Source organism: Nicotiana tomentosiformis, chromosome 6, assembly GCF_000390325.3.
Source record: "Nicotiana tomentosiformis chromosome 6, ASM39032v3, whole genome shotgun sequence".
In the NCBI taxonomy this organism is placed as follows: Eukaryota; Viridiplantae; Streptophyta; class Magnoliopsida; order Solanales; family Solanaceae; genus Nicotiana; species Nicotiana tomentosiformis.
In genome coordinates this window covers 61,445,798-61,470,598 of record NC_090817.1, presented here as the reverse complement: position 1 = coordinate 61,470,598, position 24,801 = coordinate 61,445,798, and the positions used below count along the sequence as shown (strand labels likewise).

At 39.0% G+C, this 24,801-nt stretch overlaps 1 protein-coding gene across 1 annotated transcript; it reads right to left on the bottom strand.

Annotated features, from left to right (window-relative positions):
* Positions 1-8,932: 8,932 nt before the first annotated feature.
* On the bottom strand, positions 8,933-9,964 carry LOC138894078 (uncharacterized). Its single transcript, XM_070178753.1, has one exon. The coding sequence runs from the start codon at positions 9,962-9,964 to the stop codon at positions 8,933-8,935; it is 1,032 nt and encodes a 343-aa protein (XP_070034854.1).
* Between the last annotated feature and the right edge of the window lie 14,837 nt (positions 9,965-24,801).

The following is a 24,801-nucleotide window of genomic DNA, read 5'->3' as shown; positions in this document are numbered from 1 at the left end:
TTATTACATGGATTTGTTGGATTTACTTGAAGGTGCGCATGTACATATATATTTAAGTTTACTTGGCCTGGCTTGATATGTGTTGAGTTTACTCACAATTCTTGTGTTTAATAAATAGTTTGTATGGAGGCCATATAACGACGTGCTCATAGCTGGTTTGCCAGATTATTGCTTCCGCGGCCGAGCTATGTGGAGCTCTTCCGTCCTACTGATATGTCTCGATATAGTCGAGCATCATGCCACCGAGCGAGCCTTTCCCCAGTTTGGTCGCCCGCAGCTTGTACCTATTCCGCCCACTTGGCACATGACACATTACCAGCGAGATGATCGTTGCAAGGTTAACAAGACATACTTGGACTGGCTAGAGGACCAGATTGAGGTTTGGGATTAGAGGTATGGCCTGATTCCGCCATACCCTCCACCTAACCGTATGGAGGGCGAGCATGAGTACATGGGTTGGTATCGCAGCGTTACCCGACTTCTCGTCGGGAATCCCGTTCATCGCATTGGTGGTCGGTACATTCCATACGCCGGGAGGCATGAGGCACTAGTATATTATTTGTTATACTTACTTATAATGTTACATTATCCTTCCGTAATTAATATTTTTATGTTATGCAGGCTATTGGCTTACACCAGTTCATGTTGACAGCTTTTTCAGGTCGACAACTTTTTCATGTTGACAACTTTTTCAGGTCGACAACTTTTTCATGTTGACAGCTTTTTCAAGTCGACAACTTTTTCAGGTCGACATGACAATACACATAACGCATATTGGTGACACGCTATGTTTCGCGTGATAATAATTCTTTAGGGTACAAGTGGGTCCAGCTTTTCAGATCAACAGCTTTTTCAGGTTGACAACTTTTTCAGGTCGACATGACAATACACATAACGCATATTGGTGATGCGCTACGTTTAATATACAAGTTCGTAGAGTTTAGTTCTTCTTAAGTTGAACCAAGAGATCAATATTCAAAGACCATTATAGCATCCATTTTAGAAATGCCACTAACATTTAATAAGTGATTTAAGAAGAGGCAAAAAGGTGAAGGTAGTTCACCAGATCCACATGGAACACGTCATAACACAATCGATCCATACCTTAAAAAAATATGCTAGGTTGCTATACTGATTTGGTTGATGACAAGTGGTATGGTGTTATACAAAGCCTGAAGGTATGCGAATTTGGGGAAAAAAACTATAATGGGTTCCCCTTTACTCAAAATAGTGTGATTATGAAGTACTATGTCACTGGCATGGGCTAGTTGTACCACAAGCACTGTCTGCAACCTTCCAAACAAACATACACAAATATGAACCAGAAGTGATTCGATATTTGATTAAGGAGATTTTAGAGATGGAAAAGGCACTAGCCGTTCATCATGCACTGGATGATCTTAACTAGCTGGAAGGAATGGAGGATCAGTATTGGTATTTATTAGAAAATGAAAAATTGCATAGAGACAATGATTATCCTGTTTTCCCAACAGTTGTCGAGTGGGAGGGACTACCTAAGTTTCTACCACAGACGTTGGACGTAGGAGTCCCATATTGTTGTAGATATCAAGCAAGTGGTCTTATTTATGATAGCGATGAAATATGAGAAATGTGTGTCAACTGGGGCCTAGATTACGATGCCCTCGGTCCGGAAGGGTGTGTACAAGATGTTGACGAAGAAGATGAAGACAGTGACAACAAAATAATGCGAGACAGTGACGATAATGGCGAATGAAAATTGTTATTTATTTCTTGGGGTGTATGTTAAATTGTTGTATTGAATCTTTAATGCTAAATATCAATTAGATTTAACCCCATTGAAAACATAATTTTATTTCAGAAATTTTGCAAACTGAACATTTACAGACTTCTAGTACAACAAAAAAATACTGTAATAAAACACTACGTTTATCCTTGATAATTGGGCACATTGGATGAACTGCCACATAGAGATGAATTACCACCGCTTCCCAAACCAACTGAAGGACATTTACGACGGTCGTGTCCTGTTTGGGAATATGTGCCATATTTACGCACATAAACGGTATCACCAATATCCATTTGGTTCCGTATCCGCGTTCTTTTTTGCACTTGCCGTTGATGCACATAATCCTTGTTACACACCATTTTAAATTATTCCGGTGGCCAATAATGCTTAGCACTCACTGGCTGCAACTGTCCACTATAGGTGTTTAAGTATTCAACAACACTATATTCTTTATCAACGTACCTCGTTGCCGCGAAACCTGTATGTTGAAAGCACTTCATGGCATGTGAGCATGGCAAATGATAGATTGACCATTTTCCACAAGAACATAATCTTCTGGATTCATTGACGGTGTGTGTATTATTCTCGCGGTTGTGATGCAGACTAGTGCGAACTTCAAAAATATTTCGCTCGCTGCAATACTGCAAAACTATATGCCACTGTGCTCGCTTCCTATATTTCTCAAATCGTTTCATTGGATGTGGCATAAATTCAACACCCCTTTCCATCTTTGACGATACACCTCTAGATCTTTCAACAAACCTCTTCGCCATCTGCTTGAATGACATCCGCACCATGGCAGTGACATGCAATCCACGTGTAGACTTCAATAACCCGTTGAAAGACTGACACATTTGTAGTCAAAATTTCCCATCTTCTACCACCATCATTATGCAAAGTCCACTTGTCAAGCTCATATCGCATCAACAAATGATAGGCTTCTGGGTCTTCCTGCCTAATGAATTCCATTCGCCTCCTGAATTTACACTCTTGGTGATCTGTTGCATCCATCCATATTAAATCATGTTAGTCCTTGTTCGGATAAGCCCTCTGGAAGTTGGCCTTCAAGTGCCTAATATAGTAAGGGTGGTAGGCATACGATTCCTGTCATGCACGTAAATTCTTTATAGAACTTAAAATACCGCCATGCCGATATGATATTAGACAAATTGCTGAACGTTGTCTGACAATGTGCTCCTTTAAGTGGTTCAAAAATAATGCCCACGTCTCTTGGCTTTCATTGGTACAAATAGAAAATGCTAGGGGAAATATACTTCCATTAGCATCTACTGCAACGGCGATCAACAACTTAATATCATACTTTCCATAGACATGAGTGGCGTCTATGGATATTACCGGCCGACAATGCACAAAACCATCAGTGGCTGGTTTAAATGCCTAGAACACATATCTAAATATGTATTCTGGTATTCCCGGACTCTGCTCATGCTTCCATTCAACAACAGTCTCGGGGTTAAAGTATTGCAATGCATCCATGTACCTGGGTAGAGCGGCAAAGGAATTATCCCAGTTACTATAAATAATTTCAAACACATGTTTACGCCCGAGAAATGCCTTTCTTTTGGTAATGGTACATCCATATACCTGGTGGACAGATGTTATACACTCTTTAATCTTGTACCTTATGGATGCTTCAATGTGTGAAATCAAGACAAGAGAAATTAAGTCAACATTCAAGTTAAAATGATTCCCACTGAATGTGTCCACTTCACAAGTGTGGGTGCCAATGTATTTCCCCACAATCCACATATTTGTTTTTAACTTTCTTGCACGCAGCATCCATGTACAACCTTGTAACCATCTGTGACAATTAACCTTTTATACTTTCGGAGATGACTCATGAACCACGATCTCACAACACTCTTTTATGCTGTATATTCGCACCGCCCTGCTTAGGCGCGCTCTATCAGCAAAAAGCATATTATATGACAACACCGTTGCTCTAGATTCATCCTACATTGATGTCCGAATTTTGTCAAGATCCCTTGTGAGGGCATCCACATCCGTCATACTTGGAAATTGATCAAGGTAGGGAATCTCCCTTGAATGAAACGACACATGGGACTCGTACACTCTCGATTTAATGGGAGATAGAGCATGCTCCCTCGTCAAATCAGGTTCATCATTCTCGTCCTCATCATCATCACCCTCATCAGGGAAGGGTGTGTCATCTCCAGACTCAACAACATTGTTGTCATAATCACTGTCATCTTTCTGACTCTGCGCATCTGCCAGATCCTGATTAAATATGTCGTCTTCGGGCAATTGAGTAAGGACATGACCTTCAAGTTGCTCGTTTTCACTGCACAACCAATAAAATAATGAGTTACTCAAATTCATCCGAACATTACATATAAACTTTATCAATTAACTTACAAATCATAATCTGTTGATATCCTATGATGCACATTATCCTGTTGTTGATGACTCCCGGATGGACCACCATGATCCAACACACCAAAACTAGGCATATTTCAACTGTCTGTTGGTTCATAACTTGTAAAATTTATATCTGGATGGTACCCCCGTGGAATATATGAGTGTTAATACAAATACAATACATAAAAATAAACATCGTAACACAAAGAAAAATTGAAGTTTACCACTCGGCTTGTGGATTATGTAAACTTGGGGAGAAATTATGTCTTCGCTCCTCATTCGCCCGTGGAAATAAGTTTAGATCTGGCCAAACTCTTTCACCCGGAACTTGTTTGGATAAAACTGCTCCATAAAAACCATCCGATGATTGAGGGATATCCCTATTTTGCGGAACCTCAATATTGTAAACATCTTCAGCCTTGACGTATATTTCCAATATTGTTTATCACAAGAGTTCCCGGTGTTCATCCCGAGTCCTCAAACAATCTGTCAGAGTTTGAGCATCTTGGATGTTAAACTCAGCATAACAAGCAACCCCTTGCGGAGTAACAAAATACGAATATCTTCCGGTTACTTTTATATTAATCGAACGTTTCCTCACACTCATTGTTTTATATAACAACGATACCAGTCTATTGTACTCCATTATAAGAAGCAACTTAACATGACACTGTGGAAAACAAATATAGCGTACTGAGTTATTCTCCATCACAACCTCACCCCCCAATATAATGAAACCCTAATTTCTCGCTCTTCGGACATTATGACAAAATGCAAAGTAAGTTAACGAACAAATATTTCGTAAGACCTGAAGGATCCTGAATGGATTTTTACCAAATTTTGAAACCACTTAAATAAGAAAAAAATTAGTTCAGGGGGTACAATAATTTGGTGGGTCAGTAAAGTTCAGATGGATTATTGGTGGGGGCAGGAACGTTCAAATATAGCGGATGTATTCACCGCACTATACCTTAAAGGATAAACGTGCCGTTAAGGTATAGCGCGGTGAATAACCGCATTATATATAAAATTGTACTAAGCAATATATAGCAATATATAGCAATATACATGCTTCATTAATTGTCTTCTGCCAAGAATATTCCTTTTCTCTTCCTTTTCCTGCAACTTGCTAGTATCATGGGTAGCATATTTTATTTCCTTTTCTCCGTAAATTTTAACTTTTATTCTCTGTTCACATCATCTCTGGTTGATGTCATCACTTCAACGCAACCTTTTGATATTTAGGAATATATGAATATCACCGCATACCAGACCTCAAAAGAATCTCATGAAATAAAGAACTCGCAAAAAACTTATTCAGGTAAATTCTTTACTTTTCTTGTACGTACTTCCTCTTTTCCTTTTTTTAAGGCTCAAAAGGAGTCAATTCTGGTAAAGATATCAGTTTTTAAAGTGGTACCAAGAGTTTACTTCGTCCGGACATTAGACTTTCATTACTCTGTTCAAGCAAGATTTTTCTTTATTCCTTTCGAAGCGAAGGCTTTACTTCGGCCAATGAGAAGACTTTATGTTGTTCGAAGAAGATCATTACACTATCTATGCCAAAAAAATTACTTTGTATGAGGCAAAGACCATTATATCCTTGAAGCCAAAAAATTTACTTTAGCCGAAGCAAAGACCATTATACCATTTAAGCCGAAGTCTTTACTTTGTCCGAAGCGAAGGCCATTACACCACCTAAGCTGAAGATTTTATTTTGTTAGAGGTGAAGGCTATTGCAACGCCTAAGGTGAAAACTTTACTTTGTCTGAGGTAAAGACGATTACACCATCTAAGCCAAAGATTTTACTTTGTCTGGAGCGACGACCATTACACCGTCTAAGCTAAAGACTTTATTTTGTCTGAAGCGAAGATCATTACACTGCCTGAGCTGAAGACTTTATTTTATTGGAAAATTTGACTTTACTTTATCTGAGGCGAAGATTATTACAACGTCTGAGCTAAATATTTTATTTTGTCTGAAGTGAAGACCCTTACACCATCTAAGCTGAAGGATTTACTTTGTTTGATACAAAGACCATTACACCGTCTAGACCAAAGATCTTACTTTTGTTCGAGGCGAAAACCATTACACCGTTTAAGCCAAAGATCTTATTTTGTCCAATGCAAAGACAATCATCTAGGGTGAAGAATTTATTTTGTCTAAGGCTAAGACCATTAAACCGTCTAAGCTAAAGACTATATTTTGTCCAAGGCAAAGATAACCATCTAAGCTGAAGACTTTATTTTATCCGAGGCTAAGACCATTACACCGTCTAAGCTGAAGACTATATTTTGTCCAAGACGAAGACCAGCGAAGATCATTATATTTTCTAACTTGCATATTTTACTTTACCGCCAAAAGATTTGACATTTTGGCGCAAAGGAACAGAAACTCATCCTTATTTTGAGATACACGAATGAGAGATTGTATGAAGCATGGTGTTTTTTCAAAAAGCTAACCACCAAGAATATCTCTTCAATTTCAATCTTCTGATCTCCTTTATATAGATATGTTTCTCTTTTTTTTTGCAGGTAGAAGAAGAAATCAATTCCAATACCACTTTAGTAAAGAAAATCTCACGGTCAAAGAATCCTCTTTCTGTAACATAAATCAAGTCATACAAGCCAACATTTTAAATACTTCCATTTGAAGATTTGAAGATATATTAAAATCTTCCTTCAAAGAATTCAAGATATAAATATTTAAAATGGTGCACACTATATTGAAGTCTTCTACCATACACTTGAAGATATGTTGAAGCTTTCAACTAAAGAATCGAAGGCCATATCAATTTGAAGACTTCAAAACTATTATGGCGGCTTCTGATTGGCATTCAATTGAAGATGGTGCTTGGAAGAATTTAACTTGTAGATTTCAACTTGAAGATATGACAGACTTGAAGGCTTCTGCTTGAAGACTTGACGGATTTGAAGACATACTGGATTTGAAGGCTTTAACTTGATGATTCAACTTGAAAATTTTGCAGAATTGAAGACTTCAACTTTTGGCGAATTCGAAGGCCTTAACTTGACTTGGCGAATTTAAAGACTTTAACTTGATGATTCAATCTGAAGACTTCCCAGAATTGAAGACTTCAACTTAAAGATTTGGCGAATTCGAAGGTCTCAACTTCACTTAGTAGATTTGAAAAATTTAACTTGAAGACTTGGTGGACTTGAAGACTGCAACTTTAAGACCTAGCGGGCTTGAAAACTTCAAATTGATGATGTAACAGACTTAGCTAAATCAACTTGACTTAGAATTAGAGACTTCAACTTGAATATTTAGCCTCTTTGTAAAGAAACTACAATCATTCCATCAAAGACCTCAATTTGACATGTAGGGCTTGCCCTCGTTGAGCCATCAAGATAAGACAGAGAGTTCAACAAAATAGTACATGTACACCTAATTTCAAGTGTCAATCAAGTGAATTACATCCCATCATACCTCATTTGAATAATTCCTTGGGTGATATGTATTTTTGAACTCATATGACTGAACTTAGAATGAAACTCTAAGCTGCCTACGTACCTCGGTGAAGAGAATGAACTCATACCATAGTTCGAAATGGGTAAGGTTTTTTTATTTTTATTTTTATTGTCCTAACTTTTTCCTAGGCCGCCCCTTTCGAGGTTTTCAACCTAGCGGGCCCCCCTTGTTTTATGGGCTATGCACAGTGTATACTCTTGCGGGCAGGGAGTAACATGCAGTTTATGCTCGTACGTTAAGGAGCGTATTTGTTTTCTTCAAGGATAATATCTCTTCATGAATTTCCCATTGATGGGGCCAATCTGCATACCTTCTGAGTCAACTATCTTGTAAGTGCCACTTGAGTATACCTCTTGTACAATATATGGTCCATCCCACTTAGCAGAGAATTTGCCCCCAGATCGACGGGAGGTAATAATAGGCCTTTTGACCACAAGAACTTGGTCACCCACTTGGAAAGATCTAAGGCCCACCCTTTTGTTAAAAGATCGAGACAGGCGAGCTTGATAACATTCTAGGCTTTGTTGAGCTTCTAGCCTCTTTCCATCAAGAGCTTCCAATTCTTCAAGGCGTAACCGAGCATTTTCTTCATTAGTGAGTCCTTCTTGAATGGCAAGCTGCAACGATGGGATTTGATGCTCAATTGGAAGGACTGCTTCAACTCCATAAATAAGTGAATAAGGAGTCACTTGCATTGGTATGCGATATGTGGTCCTGTATGCCCAAAGAGCTTCTTCCATTCTTTCATGCCAATCTATCTTATACTTAGAGACAACCTTTTTCAATAATTTGCAGAGCGTCTTGTTAAATGCTTCAGCAAGTCCATTGGCAGCAACATAATACATGGGAGAATTATTATCAAATGGCTTACCATTGTCCGTCAATATATATCGAGGAATGCCAAAGCGATAGATAATATTGACTCGGATAAAGTTAGCCACATTTTCCTTCTTTACTTCCTGAAGAAAAGCAGCTTCAACCCAGTTCGAGAAGTAATCAGTTCCAGCCAAAGTGTATAAATCTCCACCAGAAGACTTTGGCAATGGGCCAACAACATCCAAACCCCAAGCATCAAATGGCCAAGAGGCAACAGTTGGATGCAATACTTCAGGTGGTTGATGTATGAAGTTAGCATGGAATTTGCAAGATTTACACCTTCGAGCGTAATCTAAACAATCTTTCACCATGGTTGGCCAATAATACCCCATTCTTTTTATGTGAAAATAAAGTTTTGGCCCAGATTTATGCGCTCCACATACTCCGAAATGAGCTTATTGCAGGGCTTGATAGGATTCATCGGCCCCCAAACAACGTAAGAGCACTCCATCAAATGATCTTCTGTAGAGTGTATCTTTGTAATAAAGAAAACGAGGGGCTCTCCTTTGGATTTCTGTCTTCCTTCGGGGATTTTCTAGCAATATCCCATAACAAAGATAGTCAATTAATGATTGTTGCCAATCTTTAATTTCAACCTCAAGAACGGAAGTAAGATGATCAACTTTACTTTCTTCTTCCTCGTAGTCATTTGGTGGAGGAACTACCCATCTTTGGCAAACAACAACTTGCGTTTGATCAGGCAAAGATAATGTAGAAGCTAAGGCTGCTAATGTATCAGCTCTCTTGTTTTCCTTTCTCGGCACATGTTGAATAGTTACTTCTCCAAGCCAACTTACCAGTCTCTGAGCATACTTGTGATATGGGACCAACTCTGGCTTCTTGACCTCATAGCTACCCAAAAACTGATTAATCACTAACTTGAAGTCTCCAAAAACTTGTAGTTGCAATTGTTTCAAATCCACAGCCATTTCAAGCCCAAGTATGAGCGCTTGATATTCATCAATATTATTGGAGCAACATTGTGTCAGAGTGAAAAAATATGGCAAAACTTCTCCTCGAGAAGTGATAAACACTATTCCACCACCATCTCCTTCACGATGTGCAGCGCCAACGAAATACATCTTCCAAGGAGGTTGAATTTCTATGACCATTGCATCTTCATCAGAAAATTCATCAGACAACTCCCAATCATCGGGAATCGGATGGTCAGCTAGGAAGTCTACTAATGCTTGTCCTTTTACCGCCTTTTGATGAACATACACAATTTCAAATTGTTGAAATTGAAGGTACCACCTCGCTAATCGATCACTTAGGGCAAGTTTAGACATGACAAACTTGATAGGATTCGCTCTTGAGACGAGTCGCACAACGTGAGCTTGGAAGTAATGCTTCAGCTTCTGAATAGAGAAGACAAGTGCCAAACATAACTTCTCGATAGGTGAATACTTGAGCTCATTTGGCGCCATCATCCTACTCAAGTAATAAAGTGCATTTTCTTTGCCTTCATTGTTTCCTTGAGCCAGAAGTGCTCCTACTGACCATTCCTATGCTGAAATGTATAATATTAATGGTTTTCTAGGTATAGGGGCTTCCAGTACTGGAGGCTTCATCAGTTAGGATTTAATACTTTCAAAAGCATTCCTACAAGCTTGGTCCCATTCAAAAGGAACTCTTTTCTTCATGAGGCGACTGAAAGGTTGGCATCTTCCAGCTAGATTCGAAATAAATCTTCTAAGATATGCCAACTTACCTTGTAAGCTTTTTAATTCATGAATATCCTTAGGCTCGGGAATTTTCACATCCACCTTAGCTTGATCAATTTCGATACCTCGATGCCGAACAATAAAATCGAGGAACTTTCTAGAAGTAACCCAAAAGGCGCACTTCAACGGATTCATTCTGAGTTGGTATCTTCGAAGCCATTCGAATACAACCCTTAAATCTTGCAAGTGATCATCTCTCTTCCTTGACTTTACCACCAAGTCATCAACATAACACTCCACATTTTTGTGAAGCATGTCGTCAAAAATGTTTTGCATGGCATGTTGATATGTAGCACCAATAATTTTTCAAACCAAAAGGCATTACCTTGTAGCAGTATATACCTTCAGGGGTTCGAAAGGCGGTAAGTTATTCATCCTTCGAAGCCATGCAAATTTGATTATATCCAGACGAACCATCCATGAAAGACATCGCCTCATATCCAGTCGTGGCATCAATCATGAGCTCCGGGATGGGAATAGGAAATTCATCCTTAGGACAAGCATTATTTAGGTCCCTAAAGTCAACACAAACTCGGATTTGATCATTCTTCTTTCTTACAAGGACGATGCTTGAAATCCATGTAGGATATTTAACTTCACAAACAAAACCAGCCTCAATAAGCTTGTTAACTCCGATTTCAATCAAGGGAACCAGTTAAGGTTTGAAGCGATGTTGTGCTTGCTTCACGGGACGAGCACCTCGTTTGACAGCAAGATGATGAACATCCACCTTAGGGTCTAAAACTGGCATTTCTTTGTAGCTCCAAACAAATACGTCTTTGAGCTCCTTAAGTAGCTCAATATATTTTCTCTCTTCATCACCAGTTAGAGAGGCACTTACATATGTGGGCTTTGGATCTTCAACAACTCCAAGATTGACTTTTTTAAGTGCATCAACCGTTGTCTTCACCCCTTCTTCAAGATCACGTGGTGCATCTTTAGCGTCTTCATCCTCTTGAGGATCACCATCATTGAAAGATATGTGATGACATACATGAATATCAAGGTACGTTTCCTCGACTTTCGTATAAGATGAAGTATTTTATTCGTCATGAATGGTGATATGATATGTTGACCCCACACTTTCTTCATCTTCCTCCTGTTCTTTAGTATAGACTATAGTATGAGCCTTTGCTTTGAGTACCTCTCCACACAAAACTACAAGTTTGGTCTCTCGCCTCATTCTAGAGGGAATCAGACTCGGGCAATTTATGGTCAAAATCTCCTTTTTAGTGAAGATAGGTGCTTTGATCCTTCTATTACTTCCATGATGCTTGTGTTCCTTATTCAATGGTCCCAACTTATCAAAGACTGAGGTCCTTGGTTTTGTAAATCGATTAAACACAGAAGGCTTCTCATTAAATGTCATAGGCTCTTCTTTAGCCGTAATGTAGTTACAACTTGCCCTTTTTTGGAGATACGGATTGGCGCGGGTTGTTTGTAACCTAAACCTTCACGTGGTTGCTTCAGGGGGTACCGTTTCTCCATCATCATCTTCTGAGTAGAGTTTGAAGCTTCATGTGGGAGCTTTGCCAACTTGGATTTTTCATTGGGATCATATCGAGCTTTTGCTAATAACTTGTAGGCATTTGGATCAAAGCCCTTATCTGTGCGCTTTGCAGGAAGTGCTAGATTTAGAAGCGAATTGTGGTTTGATGATTTGACAAACCCTTTAAGCAACTTTATAGAGGACTTAATTGCATCAATTCGCTTGATAGGAAGGGTCAAGTCTCCTAACACATTACCTTGTAGTTCATAAGATGGATCTTCAACATTCGTTGCCTTTGGGACGTAAAGAAGAATATGAGTCACTTTCTTACTTGACGATGCCTCATTTATCTTGTTTCTATCATAAAGCACATGATCTTTTTCAACCGTAATCTTTGCCTTGCAAGTTGTGACATCAACCTTCTTTGCAACACTTTTGGTCAACATTGCATTATCAACCTTAACCTTCTTTGAGACATAATTCTTTAAGTAGAATTTTGCATCGGTAAAGTATGATTCAGCCTCAGTAAAGGGCTTATCATCAGCAACTATCTTCTTTTCGACCTCATCTTCATAGTACTTCAAGCATTGATGGTAGGTGGATGAGACCACTTTGTTCTCGTGTATCCATGGCCTTCCTAAAAAGATATTATATGAGGTCTTTGCATCGATCACGTGCATCCATGCACTCGAACACAAATCTCCCATATGTATTTCCAATTTGATAGCCCCTATAGCTCTTTGCCCCTTGATTGAACCCTTAAATCATCAAATGACTTTCACATAGTTCATCCATCGGTATACCAAGCTCTTTGGCAGTACGAATTGGGAGGATATTGACGCCAGATCCATCATCAATCAGAATTCTACTTATTCTCTACTCACGCACAAATCCAACCATAAACAGTGGACGATTATGGGGTGTTTCACCAAGCAAAAGATAAACATTAGTAAATATGATTTTATCACAAGTGTCCACTTCTTCAGAGAGATGCTCAGTGAGTTTTTTTAGAAAAGGGAGGTAGCAACAATGATGCCTTTTCCTTATTTGTTTCTTCTTCATCTACCTTACAACATGAGGGCTTGATATCTTCATAGGAAGCTTGCGTACATAACCAGCTTGGCAGAAATTCATCCAATGTCACTGGACGATGTAGCCTTTGATAGCGATTCTCCTCCATTTTTGTTTTCTTCCAATTGTTCTTTATCATTTTCTTCTTGGGTCTTTTCACCATTTTTCCCTTAGTCGATTGCTTATTTGACTCCCTTTGTGAATTTGTCTTGCAACGTCTCCGCCGAGTCACAAGAATCCAAACTTCATCATCAGTTTGACTATCACATGATTCACTTTCCTCTTGAGATTTTTCCTCCCCTATTAATTCATTTACTATAGGGAGAAACAGTGTTTTGCTCACATCGATAGGTTCAAAGTCACCAAATTTTATCATATTTAGTGATGATGCAGTTTGGACGCCATCACATTCATGTCCTTCGAAAAGATTGCAAAGGACAACGGGATCAAGTGAACCAAAAATAATAGAGACTTGATTCGAACTTTCCTTCTCATCCCCAAGCAAGATTTTTCCTTCAGCGGCCAAGTCCATGACTTTCTCCTTGAAGATAAAGCACTTTTCAATAGGGTGGCCAATCAACCAATGGTACTTGCAATAATTTGGATCTTAGTCCTTCCAGCTTCGTCTGGCCGCTTCATTTCAGTTAACTCAATGAGTTTCAACTCAAGGAGTTCTTCAAAAATTGCTGGAACATCAGAGTCCAAGAATGGATATTCTTTCGCTTGCATTTCCTTCAGAGTTAATTTTCGGCCAACTTTATCCTCTAAGGACGTTGTCTTCACACTTTGTTTCTTACTCACTTTTGTAGTGACCTTTAATGGCGAGGCATTAACATTCATTGATTCCTTGCTCTCAGACTTCGGTACAAACTTGCCTCCTTTCTTTATTTCTTATTTATCCTTCACTTTGCGAGGTTCATAAACAGGTGGCCCTTGATTTCCACTTGAAGACATGCTTAACTCCATATCATGAGCACGTGTAGCCAATTCTTCAAAAGACTTAGGCTTGATACCTTGTAGGATGTAGCGAAGTCCCCAATGCATTCCTTGGATACACATTTCTATTCAAGAAGCTTCACTAAGTTTGTCTTTACAGTTGAGGCTCACATTCCTCCATTGATTGATATAATCAATGACCGACTCATCCTTCCATTGACACGTGTTTGTGAGTTCAACCATGCTTACAGTCCACCTTGTTCTATAGAAGCGATTGAGAAATTCATGTTCAAGTTGCTCCCAACTATCAATGAAACCAGCCTCGAGATCAGTGTACCAATCAAAAGCATTTCCTTTTAAGGAACGGACAAACTGCTTAACAAGATAATTTCCATAGGTCCCAGCATTATTACAAGTTTCGACAAAATATGCAATGTATTGCTTTGGATTTCCTTTACCATCAAATTGTTGAAATTGTGGGGTTTGATAACCTGCAGGCATCTTCAAACTATCAATTCTCGCAGTGTATGGCTTCGCATATGCGAGAGAAGACTTGGCAGCAACATCGCACTTATCTTTGATGGTTCCCATGATGAAGTCTTTCAATTGGTCAATGGGAATAACCCCATCAGATGAAATCTGAAGTTCTTTAGGAGTCGTTGTTTGCCTTGCAGATGAGTCTCTTTTATCTTGCATCATAGGGAGCTTTCCAGGTGCATGACTTTAATCTCCCTCCATCATGCTTTCAACTCTATCTGTCATCTTGACAATTTGATTATCTTGATCTTGCATATGCTTTGTTAACCCCGCAGTTGCCTTTGTTAAATTTGCGAGTTGTTCTTCAACAGTCGAAGTATTAGTCACCATTTCTTGGATAACCGTCGTGGATGGTGGAGCAAAGCATGGATTTTCTCTTACACCATACTTTGGGTGGAACAACTCATGTAGAGTGATTGGAGCAGATCCAATGATCAAGACATCATCATCATCTTGTGTGACGAGATTCTTAGATCTAGACGGTCTAAGTAGAGCCAATATCTTTTCAATAATTTCAGTAATGTTCGCTCCTTCTTGCAATTTAGTTGAAAATGATCTTGCCCCTTGAGGATCGGAAATCAAAAATAGGTTCCAGATGCGTAGGCAATCACCCTACTGTCCTGCATCAATATCGCGCCAAGCCCAACACATGATGCATCACAATACATAGTGTAAGATCCCGAACTCGTAGGTAACACCAATAATGGAACTGTAGTCAATGTAGTCTTGAGATTTTGAAAGCTCACCTCACACTCGTCAGACCATCTGAAAAGAGCACCCTTCTAAGTCAACTTAGTCAATAGGGTTGAGATTGATGAAAATCCCTCCACGAGCCGACAATAATACCCCGCCAAACCCAAAAAGCTCTGATTCTCTGTAGCTGAAGTAGGTCTAGGCCGGTTCTGAATTGCCTCAATCTTCTTAATATCCACAGTTATGTCCTCAGAAGATACAACATGGCCCCAAAAGGCAACCGAGTCCAGGAAAAACTCACACTTCAAAAACTTGGCATATAACTGATGACCCGTCTGAAGTACGATCCGTAGGTGCTGCTCATGCTCTTCTCGACTGCGAATTTGCTTTTTTTTTTTTTTGTCATACCAAATTTACTTTCTCCAACAACTGCGCAATCAGTTTGTCCACAAGAAATTTTTCACTTTTTTCAAAAAAAAAATTTACTTTTTTCGGAATCAGTGGTTGTGAATGAAAATTTCAAATTTCACTTGAAGTTGAATTTCGGAAATTTTCGAAAATTGGAAAAATTCCAAAAAGTTATTTTTCAAAATTTTCACTTCAAATCACTCACAAAAATTGAAAAACAGCTCCAAATTATATTCATGTCCAAAAACAACTCTAATTTTCAAATACTATTTTCATTTAAATTATTTTTAACTTTTTTCAAAAAATTTCAATTCTTTTGTCCAAACGCCCACTTAAATACTTAAGTGAGTATAAGTTAAGTTCGTAGAACAAGATGTAATTTGTTTTTGGCAACACTATAAATATTACCATTAATGATAAAATAATAACAAGCTTAAGGGCACCTAGTTCCAGAAACCACCTTCTAGGAAGGGTGTCTATGAAATCTAGACCCCAAACCAGATTAATTACACAGTAAGTGCTAGAAGTAACCTCTACAACTATGTATCTTCCTGGACATTTTCAATGCGCTGATTCTATCTATAACTTCCTTCTTTATATGTGTTACCATCAACTCACTATTTACAAGTGTTCCTCTTAACAGTCTCCAATTCCTATCTCTCCAAGCATGGTAGCTCATGGCACTCCAAATTGCTGCAAACACTTCCTTTTTGAACTAAGGCCAGTGCTTTCCTTTTATTCTGCCCTGCACCATGTCACAACCCAAAATCTCAATAACGGGGTCGTAATGGCGTATAACATCCGCTTGCTAGGCAAGCCAATACTAGTCAATCATTTAATTAATTTTAACAATTTAAAAATAAACGATTAAGAATATAAGTCTGAAATACTCGTAATATAATAATCTAAAGCCAACACAGTCTAGTCTACACCCAGAAGCTAGTGTCACAAGTACATGAGCTGCTAAAAGTACTACAAACAATGTCTGAAATAAAATACAATTGTCCGTACGAAAATAAACAGTGTGAAAGATAATAAGGGGACTTCAGGGTCTGCGAACGCCTTGCAACTCTACCTCAAGTCTCCGGATAATGACAGTCCGAGCAAAACCTCCACTAAGCGCCGCTGGGACTAATACCAGAATCTGCACAAGAAGTGTAGTATGAGTATAACCGACCCCGTATACTCCGTAAATGCCGAGCCTAACCGTGACGAAGTAGTGATGAGGCTATAACAAGACACTCACTATACACCTATACGAGTATAAGTAAAACCAACAACATGATAGAGAAAAATGATTAACATGAAAATCGGAATAGAAATACACAACAGAGAGCCCCAAAATAACATCTATGCTCAATATTACAACACAACATGGATACGGAATCAATAGCCAAAAACAATCACAATATAACTTCTTCGTTGCGGCGCGCAACCCGATCCACACATATATATACCAATACCGTTGCGGCGTGTAACCCGTTCACATATACAATATCAATATCCATTACGGCATGCAACTCGATCCCAAATATCATATTAATATCGTTATGACTTGCAACCCAATACCAAATATCATATTAATACCGTTGCGACGTGCAACCCGATCCCAAATATCATAGTAATACCACAAACAACTACAGTATATCTCACAACGTACAAGAAAAAAGGAACCAAAACGTATAAATACTCTCGGGCAAACAAATATGACAATTCAAAGTGAAATAGAAAGCAAGTGAAGAAAAATAGACAATTAAAGGCATAGAACAATAATAGCTTCTACCTAGCAACATGTGGGGCATAGAAAAAGCAAAAACGGACAATAAATAAAAATATGGATATTAGAAACATATAGCAAATAGAGGCATGTAGCAATGAAGACATATATTTAGCAAGTAAGGCAAATAGTAAAGGCATGACACGAATAGCTACACGGAATGAAAGAAGGCATGATATAAATAAAATACACAATTAATAGTCCACCTGATGGTAAGCTATAATTACATATTTTAGTCGCTTATTACACTCTAATTCACTGTATTTTATTCATGTTTGATCTTTAATTGATAGTGTTTTGCACTTATCGTGTGTTTTATGCCTTGTAGGAGTGATTTCGAGCTATATAGATGTTATGGAATGAATTCGAGATATTTGGAGCTTTGAAGTCTGAGTAAAAGCCCAAAGGATTAAGCTGGGATTACGTTCGGGGGTCGAGGACCAAGTCTGGACGTCAAAAATCGAAGCAAAATTCGTACTCTGAGAAATTTCCACTGCCGCGGCGCGTGGGGCGCCCCAATTGTGCAAATCCCTGCTGTCTGTCAAAAGTTAGCTCTCTGGATTTCCCCACTAATGCCCCACATGGTGCGTCGCCCCATGCGGCGCGCCTGTGCAAATTTTACAGAGTGAAAATCCTATTTCGGCTAGGAGAAGGTGGTTTCGTCTGTGCCCGACCCTACTTGGTATAAATACATAGAAAAATGTTATTTTCTGGAATTTTGACACATATTCGACCAAGGGAGGATAAGGAGGAGTTGTAAGAATACAAGCACAAGGATTTCATCATTCCTTCCTCACTCCAGACCTGAGTTTGGATTGAATTTATGTTTTCATATGTTTAACTTTATTTGTGATGAATTGCTCCATATCTATGGAGTAGTTCTCTTTATGGTTTGATGGATTTGATGTATTGATGATTGTTTGTGGATTATAACTCTAGTTTTATGTATTGAAGCATTTTTGGATGATTTAATTATTGCATCTATATTCACTTGTCCATGTAATCAAGAGAGGCATAACTTGTGATATCTTTACATTATATTGTTGGTTGAGTTCATAGATTCTTCTTAGTAATCGAAAGAGGCTAGTTGAATCATTTATTAAACCAAGTTAGGAGGATAATCGAGAGAGGTTCTCCTAAAGACCAATCCACTACGCATTCTTCCATATCTTCACGTGCTTAAATTGGCTCATCTTGTGAGGTTAAAACTTAATCGAGAGAGGCATTTTTGCTGCACGTTTGAACTAATAATTGAGTGAATTCGAGAGACTCACTTAAACATTAGAAGTGAATTATCTAGAGTTAGATCCCAAATATTTATCTTGCACCTATCCTATCAACCCCTATTTTCTCCCATTGATAACTTCCTTGCTTACATTTGTTGCGATTGTCATTAGTCAATAGCTTTAGATTCTTAGTTAATTGTAGTTAGAAATCATAGAAATCTCAATTGTTGATCATCTTGAATAGCAATCAAGCTAGAAACTACAAGAACACTGTTTAAATCCAATCCCTATGGATACAATATTATACTATACTATATTTGACTAGTGAGCATAATTTAATATGTGTGTTCTGAGCTCGTCAAATTTTGGCGTCGTTGCCAGGGATTGTCAATCAATAGTGTTTGAAATAGTTTGTAGTGCTAATTTAGGATTTTTTTTATTTTGTTTTTATTTTTCTCTTTTTACGTTTAGGTGTTGTTTGACTGTGCGCATGTTACAGGTTGAGGTTGGTGCATGACTCGAGCTTCCGCGAAAGAAGTGCTACCATACGAGCCAGAGATAGAAAAACAACTACGATACTTGAGGAAGGAAAGAGATCACATAGAGACTTTAGAAAATGTTGGGCAATCCTCAACCATAGAAACTATGGCTGGAAATGGTGATGATAATGTAGATTTGTGTCACGCCCCGACCTCGGGGAGCATGACGGGCGCTCAACCGAGATACCTCGACCGAGCAAGCCTATACAATACCTTCTACCCAACTTACCCATGAACAAAGAGAAGAATACATTTCATTAATTAGACAGTAAGAGATCATGTGAATATCACCAGTTCATTTTCATTAGTTACGTCATTAACAAGTCTCCAAAACAGTACCTTGTACAATCATAGTTAAAGTGGAACAGACTATACAATTACAACATTTTTAGTTTAACCTTCCCAAGAATAGATACAACCCACACTATGTCTACGGAGCCTCTAACAGGAACAAAAGAGTGCTATGACAGTGCCGGCAACAAGGCCCCGGCTATACCTTAAAATGCTATGTACAAAGGATAAGAGATATAGGACCCCGAAATGAAGTGGGGCTCACCAAGTCAGCTAAGGAGAGGGTGTGCTGCTATCACTGATCAATACCACCTGCTATGGAATCACCTGCATCCATTAAAGATGAAGCGCCCCCGACAAAAGGGACGTTAGTACATAAGGAATAGTACTAGTATGGAAAACTAAACACCCTCTCAATAGATCGAGCAACAGTAAACGGAGAATAAAACATGAAATCAATAAGAGACTCAAACAATATCAAGGTGTCAAGTTAGGGGAAAGGTAAATTTCAAGTAGGTTTCAGTAATTTAAGTTAGGAGATCTTTAGCACCGATACACCACCGTGTCTTAGCACGGAGTCCGATCTCAGCCCGACCGGCTAAGCCGTCTCACCTCGAGACACACACTCACAATACCACCATGTGAGTGACATGGCGTCCGATCTCAGCCCGATCGGCTAAGTCGTCTCACCACAATGCCGTGTGGGTCGACATCACATCACACATGCTAGCAATAATCTCATCCCATTTAAGGGGAAACATCTCAACACACAAATCTCATCCCATATAAGGGGAAACCGTCTCATCACATTAACACGGGGTTTTACCCCTCAATCACTCCTACACCAGCACGTGTAGTTTCGGGGTTAGGTTGTTCCGACCTACCTTTCCTTAGTGGCTAAACGATACTCCCAAGGCATTTATTATTAAAAGTATTTACCACTCAATTCATATTCTTTTACATGTCATTCATTTTATTGGCATCATTGGCCATAACGCAATATCATTCTTGGCACATTGGCCGTACTTCATAATTCATGCTCAATAATCCACTTTCAAACATTAAAATGGATTGTCAATAACAGACATTTCTATTCAAGACTTTAAGCACACATTTGAGCAATTTAGGGTCTTAGGCACATGTCATTTCTTACACAATTTAATATGATCACTTTTATTTAGGCTTGACTTGAAGTCATAATATTTTAATACATACTCATACTTTGAACACGCTCCCGAAGAATAACATAACATGATAAGAATATTCCGGAACACAATTTGAACATATTCAAATAAATATATCTTTCGACACCAAACTTATTCATAAAAGTCAATTCATAATGGACAACTCGGGACTTACAAGAACATCGTGGGAATTAAATTCTAAGAGAGAAGTTTAGCCAACATACCTTGCCTCCAGCTTTTTAAATTACTACAATGTTCCGAAAATCTTAGCCACTTCGATCTATTTAAAGATATAGAAAAATTGAACACAAATTAGGAAGAAGTTCATAGTTCCGGCTCACTTGAGCATTTTATCAAATACTAGGTGAGCATTAAGGTTTCAAGGTCCTCCTATGGTGGATTCTTTCACCCCACTACCCAAAGTTCACCCAAAAGAGCTCAACAATCTTCCCACTACCCTTGATGGTACATGCATGTAAAATAAACAACTCCCACACCCAAGAATTGCTTTGCTTATTACCTATTTTCAATTAAAATCACAAAACTGAGGGCTATGGAGTAAAACCTTACATCTAAGATGAAGACCTAGTGAATTCTTCTTGCAAATTCTTCAACTTTGAGCAAGAATTGATGGATGATGAGTTTAGAAACTTCCCCTCTCACTCTATGGTATTCCCTCTCTCTAGAAATATATATTTTTCCCTTTTAAAATGATCCCCAAGGCTGTTTTATAAGAATGGGGTCGGATTCAAAAATTAGAAAAAATAAAGCCCCGATGTAGGTCTACGGTCGCATATGCGACCGTATAACTCTTTTGCGGTCCGCAAAATGGACCGCATAATAGCCCTCCGGAACTGGGCACCCATGCCTCACTCTGCGACCGGTCTGCGGTCCACAGACCTGTTATGCAGTCGTATAATGCGCCACAGAACGTCCCTCCGGAATGTTTTTGTGTTGGATCTACGAGGGGTTATGCGGCTCGCAAAATGATTATGCGGCCACATAATGGACCGCATAATGGTCCATAAATATTGCACAAATTTTTGCCTCGGTCTGCGGCAGATATGTGGTCCGCAGATCAATTCTGCGATCGCAGAAAATGTCCTGTATTTTCAAAAATTTTCTTCAACTTCCCAATGCACTGTTCGACCCAAAAAGTCCGAACCGCCCTACAATTGCCAAATCATAAGCCTACTTCGGCATCACGAAACCCCTGGTCTTAGGTAAAATTTTACGGGGCCTTACAAATTGGCTGCAAGAGAGGCAGCCCAACAATGAAAAAAAGCTACACGGGATGCTGAGGAAGCAACTATTAGAAATGCGCAGAACATCTATGAAGAAGAGAAGGGTCACAGACTTAATCAACATCAACTCTTGGCTGCAGACCAATTTGGAAATATAGCTCCCAGGCCTGAGAGACCACTTGGAGATTATGCTAGACCAGTCTACAATCAAGGATTATCCAGTGTTAGGCCACCTCCAATTACAGCAAAAAATTTCGAGTTGAAGCAAGGGTTGCTTCAAACCCTTCAGAATTGTTGTGTCTTTAGAGGGAAGCTAAACGAAAATCCAAACACACATCTAATGGACTTCGAGGAGATTATGAACACCTTTCAATACAATGGGGTGTCACAAGATGCATTGTACTTAAGGGCATTCCCCTTTTCATTTAAAGATGATGCTACGGAATGGCTTCGGAGTTTCCCCAGTAGATCGATCAGAACTTGGGAGGAGATGACCAGAAAATTCCTTGATAAATATTTCTCCTCAGCTAAGACGGGCAAGATTAAAAGCGAAATCCATAACTTTTGCTAGAAAGAGACTGAAACTATTTTTGAAGCATGGGAGAGGTTTAAGGAGATAGTTAGAATGTGTCAACATAGAGGAATTGAACTCTGGATGCAACTCTAGGATTTTTGGGAAGGATTGACACGGGCATCACATAGAACATTGAGCAATGCAGTGGGAGGCCCTTTGATGAAGAAGACTCCAGATGAGATAGTTACAATTCTTGATGAGTTATTTGAAGATGCTAATAGTGGCCCTCTGAGAGTGCTGAAAGAAGAAGATCAACTAGTGTTCACCAAGTTGATGCTAATACATCTGTGCAGGTACAACTTGATGCTATGGCTAAGGAAATATGGAAGCTAACCTAAGTCTCGATACAAAATGAGCCTCACGTAGCTTGTGATATATGTGAAAGAGGACACCCTACTCATGAGTGTCAAGCCTCAATTGAGGAAGTAAATGCTGTGGGAAACTATAATTTCATTGCAATGGGTTAGAGGCACCCCGGTTTTTCATGGAGTTCACCTGGGGGTACTGCGAATACATGAAAACAAAACAACCCCAGACCCCAAGGACAAGGAGCTCCTGGCTTTATGAATCAGCAGAGGCAGCAATTTTAGCCTCAACAACCCATTCAGTCTGGCATAGAAGATCTCATGAAGGCCTTCATTCTGAAAACTGATGAGAGGTTGGACGTCCATGGAGCATCTATCAAAGAATTGGGCACTGGTTTTCATAACCTGGAGAGACAAGTGGGGATAGATTGCAACAATATTATCTGAAAGGGCTCCAGGAACCCTCTCGACTGATACTGAGAGAAATCCCAAAGAAACAATGAATGATGTAACTCTGAGAAGTGGGCAAGTGTTGAAAGATCTCACCTCGATCCAAAAGGATGTGAAACTTGAAAAAAAAAGTGGGGAGCAGCTGAAGAATGATGTTGAGAAAAATAAGAAGGGAGAAACTTTGAGAAGGGAGGAACATGATGAGAGAGAGCATATGGCCGCTTTACCTTTCCCCCAAAAGCTATATAGGGAAAAGCTGGACAAGCAGTTAGGGAGATTTCTGGATGTGCTGAAAGAGGTTCATGTAAACTTACCATTCATAGAAGTGCTCTCACAAATGCTTGCTTATACCAAATTCTTGAAAGATATCCTTACAAAGAAGAGAAAGATATAGGAGACCTCAGTGGTCAAGCTCACAGAGCATTGCAGCACGATATTCCAAAACAAACTCCCACAAAAGTGTGGAGATCCAGGGAGTTTTACTATACCTTGCTCATTAGGAACTATTAATTTTGATAAATCGTTATGTGATTCTGGTGCCTCAATTAACTTAATGCATCTATCTATTTACAGAAAACTAGAGAAGGAGATTTGAGAGATAAGGTCAGTACCAATATCTTTGCAGCTGGCGGACCAAATGACTTTATTACCCGAGGGGATAGTGGAAGATGTGTTAGTTTGGGTGGATAAGTTTGTATTTCCTGTAGACTTTATAGTGGTGAATATGGAGGAGAACAAGGAGGTCCCCCTCATCCTAGGAAGACCGATCTTAGCGACGGGGTAGAGCAATATTGAATATACATGAGAGGAAACTTATTCTTAGAGTGGGTGAGGAGACGGTGACTTTTGACATGAATATAGAAAAGGAGGCACAAAAGAAAAAGCCAGCTACAAGTGTTGAGTGAAAAGTAAAGGTATCGAAAGAAAAGGATGCGGTGAGAAAGAAAGATAAGTGTGGGGTGTACCCCAAGAAGGCTGAAAAGAAGCTGTCTGCATGGATATGTGCATTAGTTTGAAGGCGAGTAATGGAGCCCGACTTTGACTCAGACCCCGACTAGATATCCAGGGAAGTTTTCTTTACCTTATGCTTTTTAATTGTGTGTCATGGGAACATGCCACAACTTAAAGTGTGGGGTGGGGGACAGTTGTATATTGTATGTATATGTGTTAGTTTTGTTAGTTGTAGTAGTTGGAAAATTGAAAAAAATATAAAAATTTGAAAATTTGAAAATTTTCCCGACGATGGATATCATCGACAGGTTTCTTGAGGGAGTAAAATCGAAAGAAAAAGATAAAAAGATTTTCTTTTGTTAGGTAGTGTAATAATTCCCCCTTGATTTTTATTTGTGCCGCGGTTCTTTTCCAAGGGTTTTGTTTGAACCAGGTGTAGTTAGTTTTTATTTTTATTAGGATTAGGAAATCTTGTGCTGTAATTTGAATTGAAAGAAATATCTCTTAACTTTATTATACCTTGAGAATAGTGAGTGCTTTAGTTGTGATGCTTAGGCTCAGTTTTTGACTCTTGTATAAGTACCGTAAATTGTATGATCTTAACTTTGATTAACTGCTTTGACTAAAGTGTCTTGATAGTCCAATCCTGAGTGAGTTATGTACCATGTGTGCGTGAGGTTTTGTGTTATTCTGTGCATTGCATTTGATGTCTAGAACTTGCCCCGTATGTTTGCAAAGCGAAATAGTAGTTTTATTCAGTTTTGGAAGTGATATAGGCATTTCTTTGTTGAGCCAGTGATATGCTTTTACCCACCTAATTGTTATGTATCTTAGTTAACCCCTTGGGCATGTAATCCTATTTCTT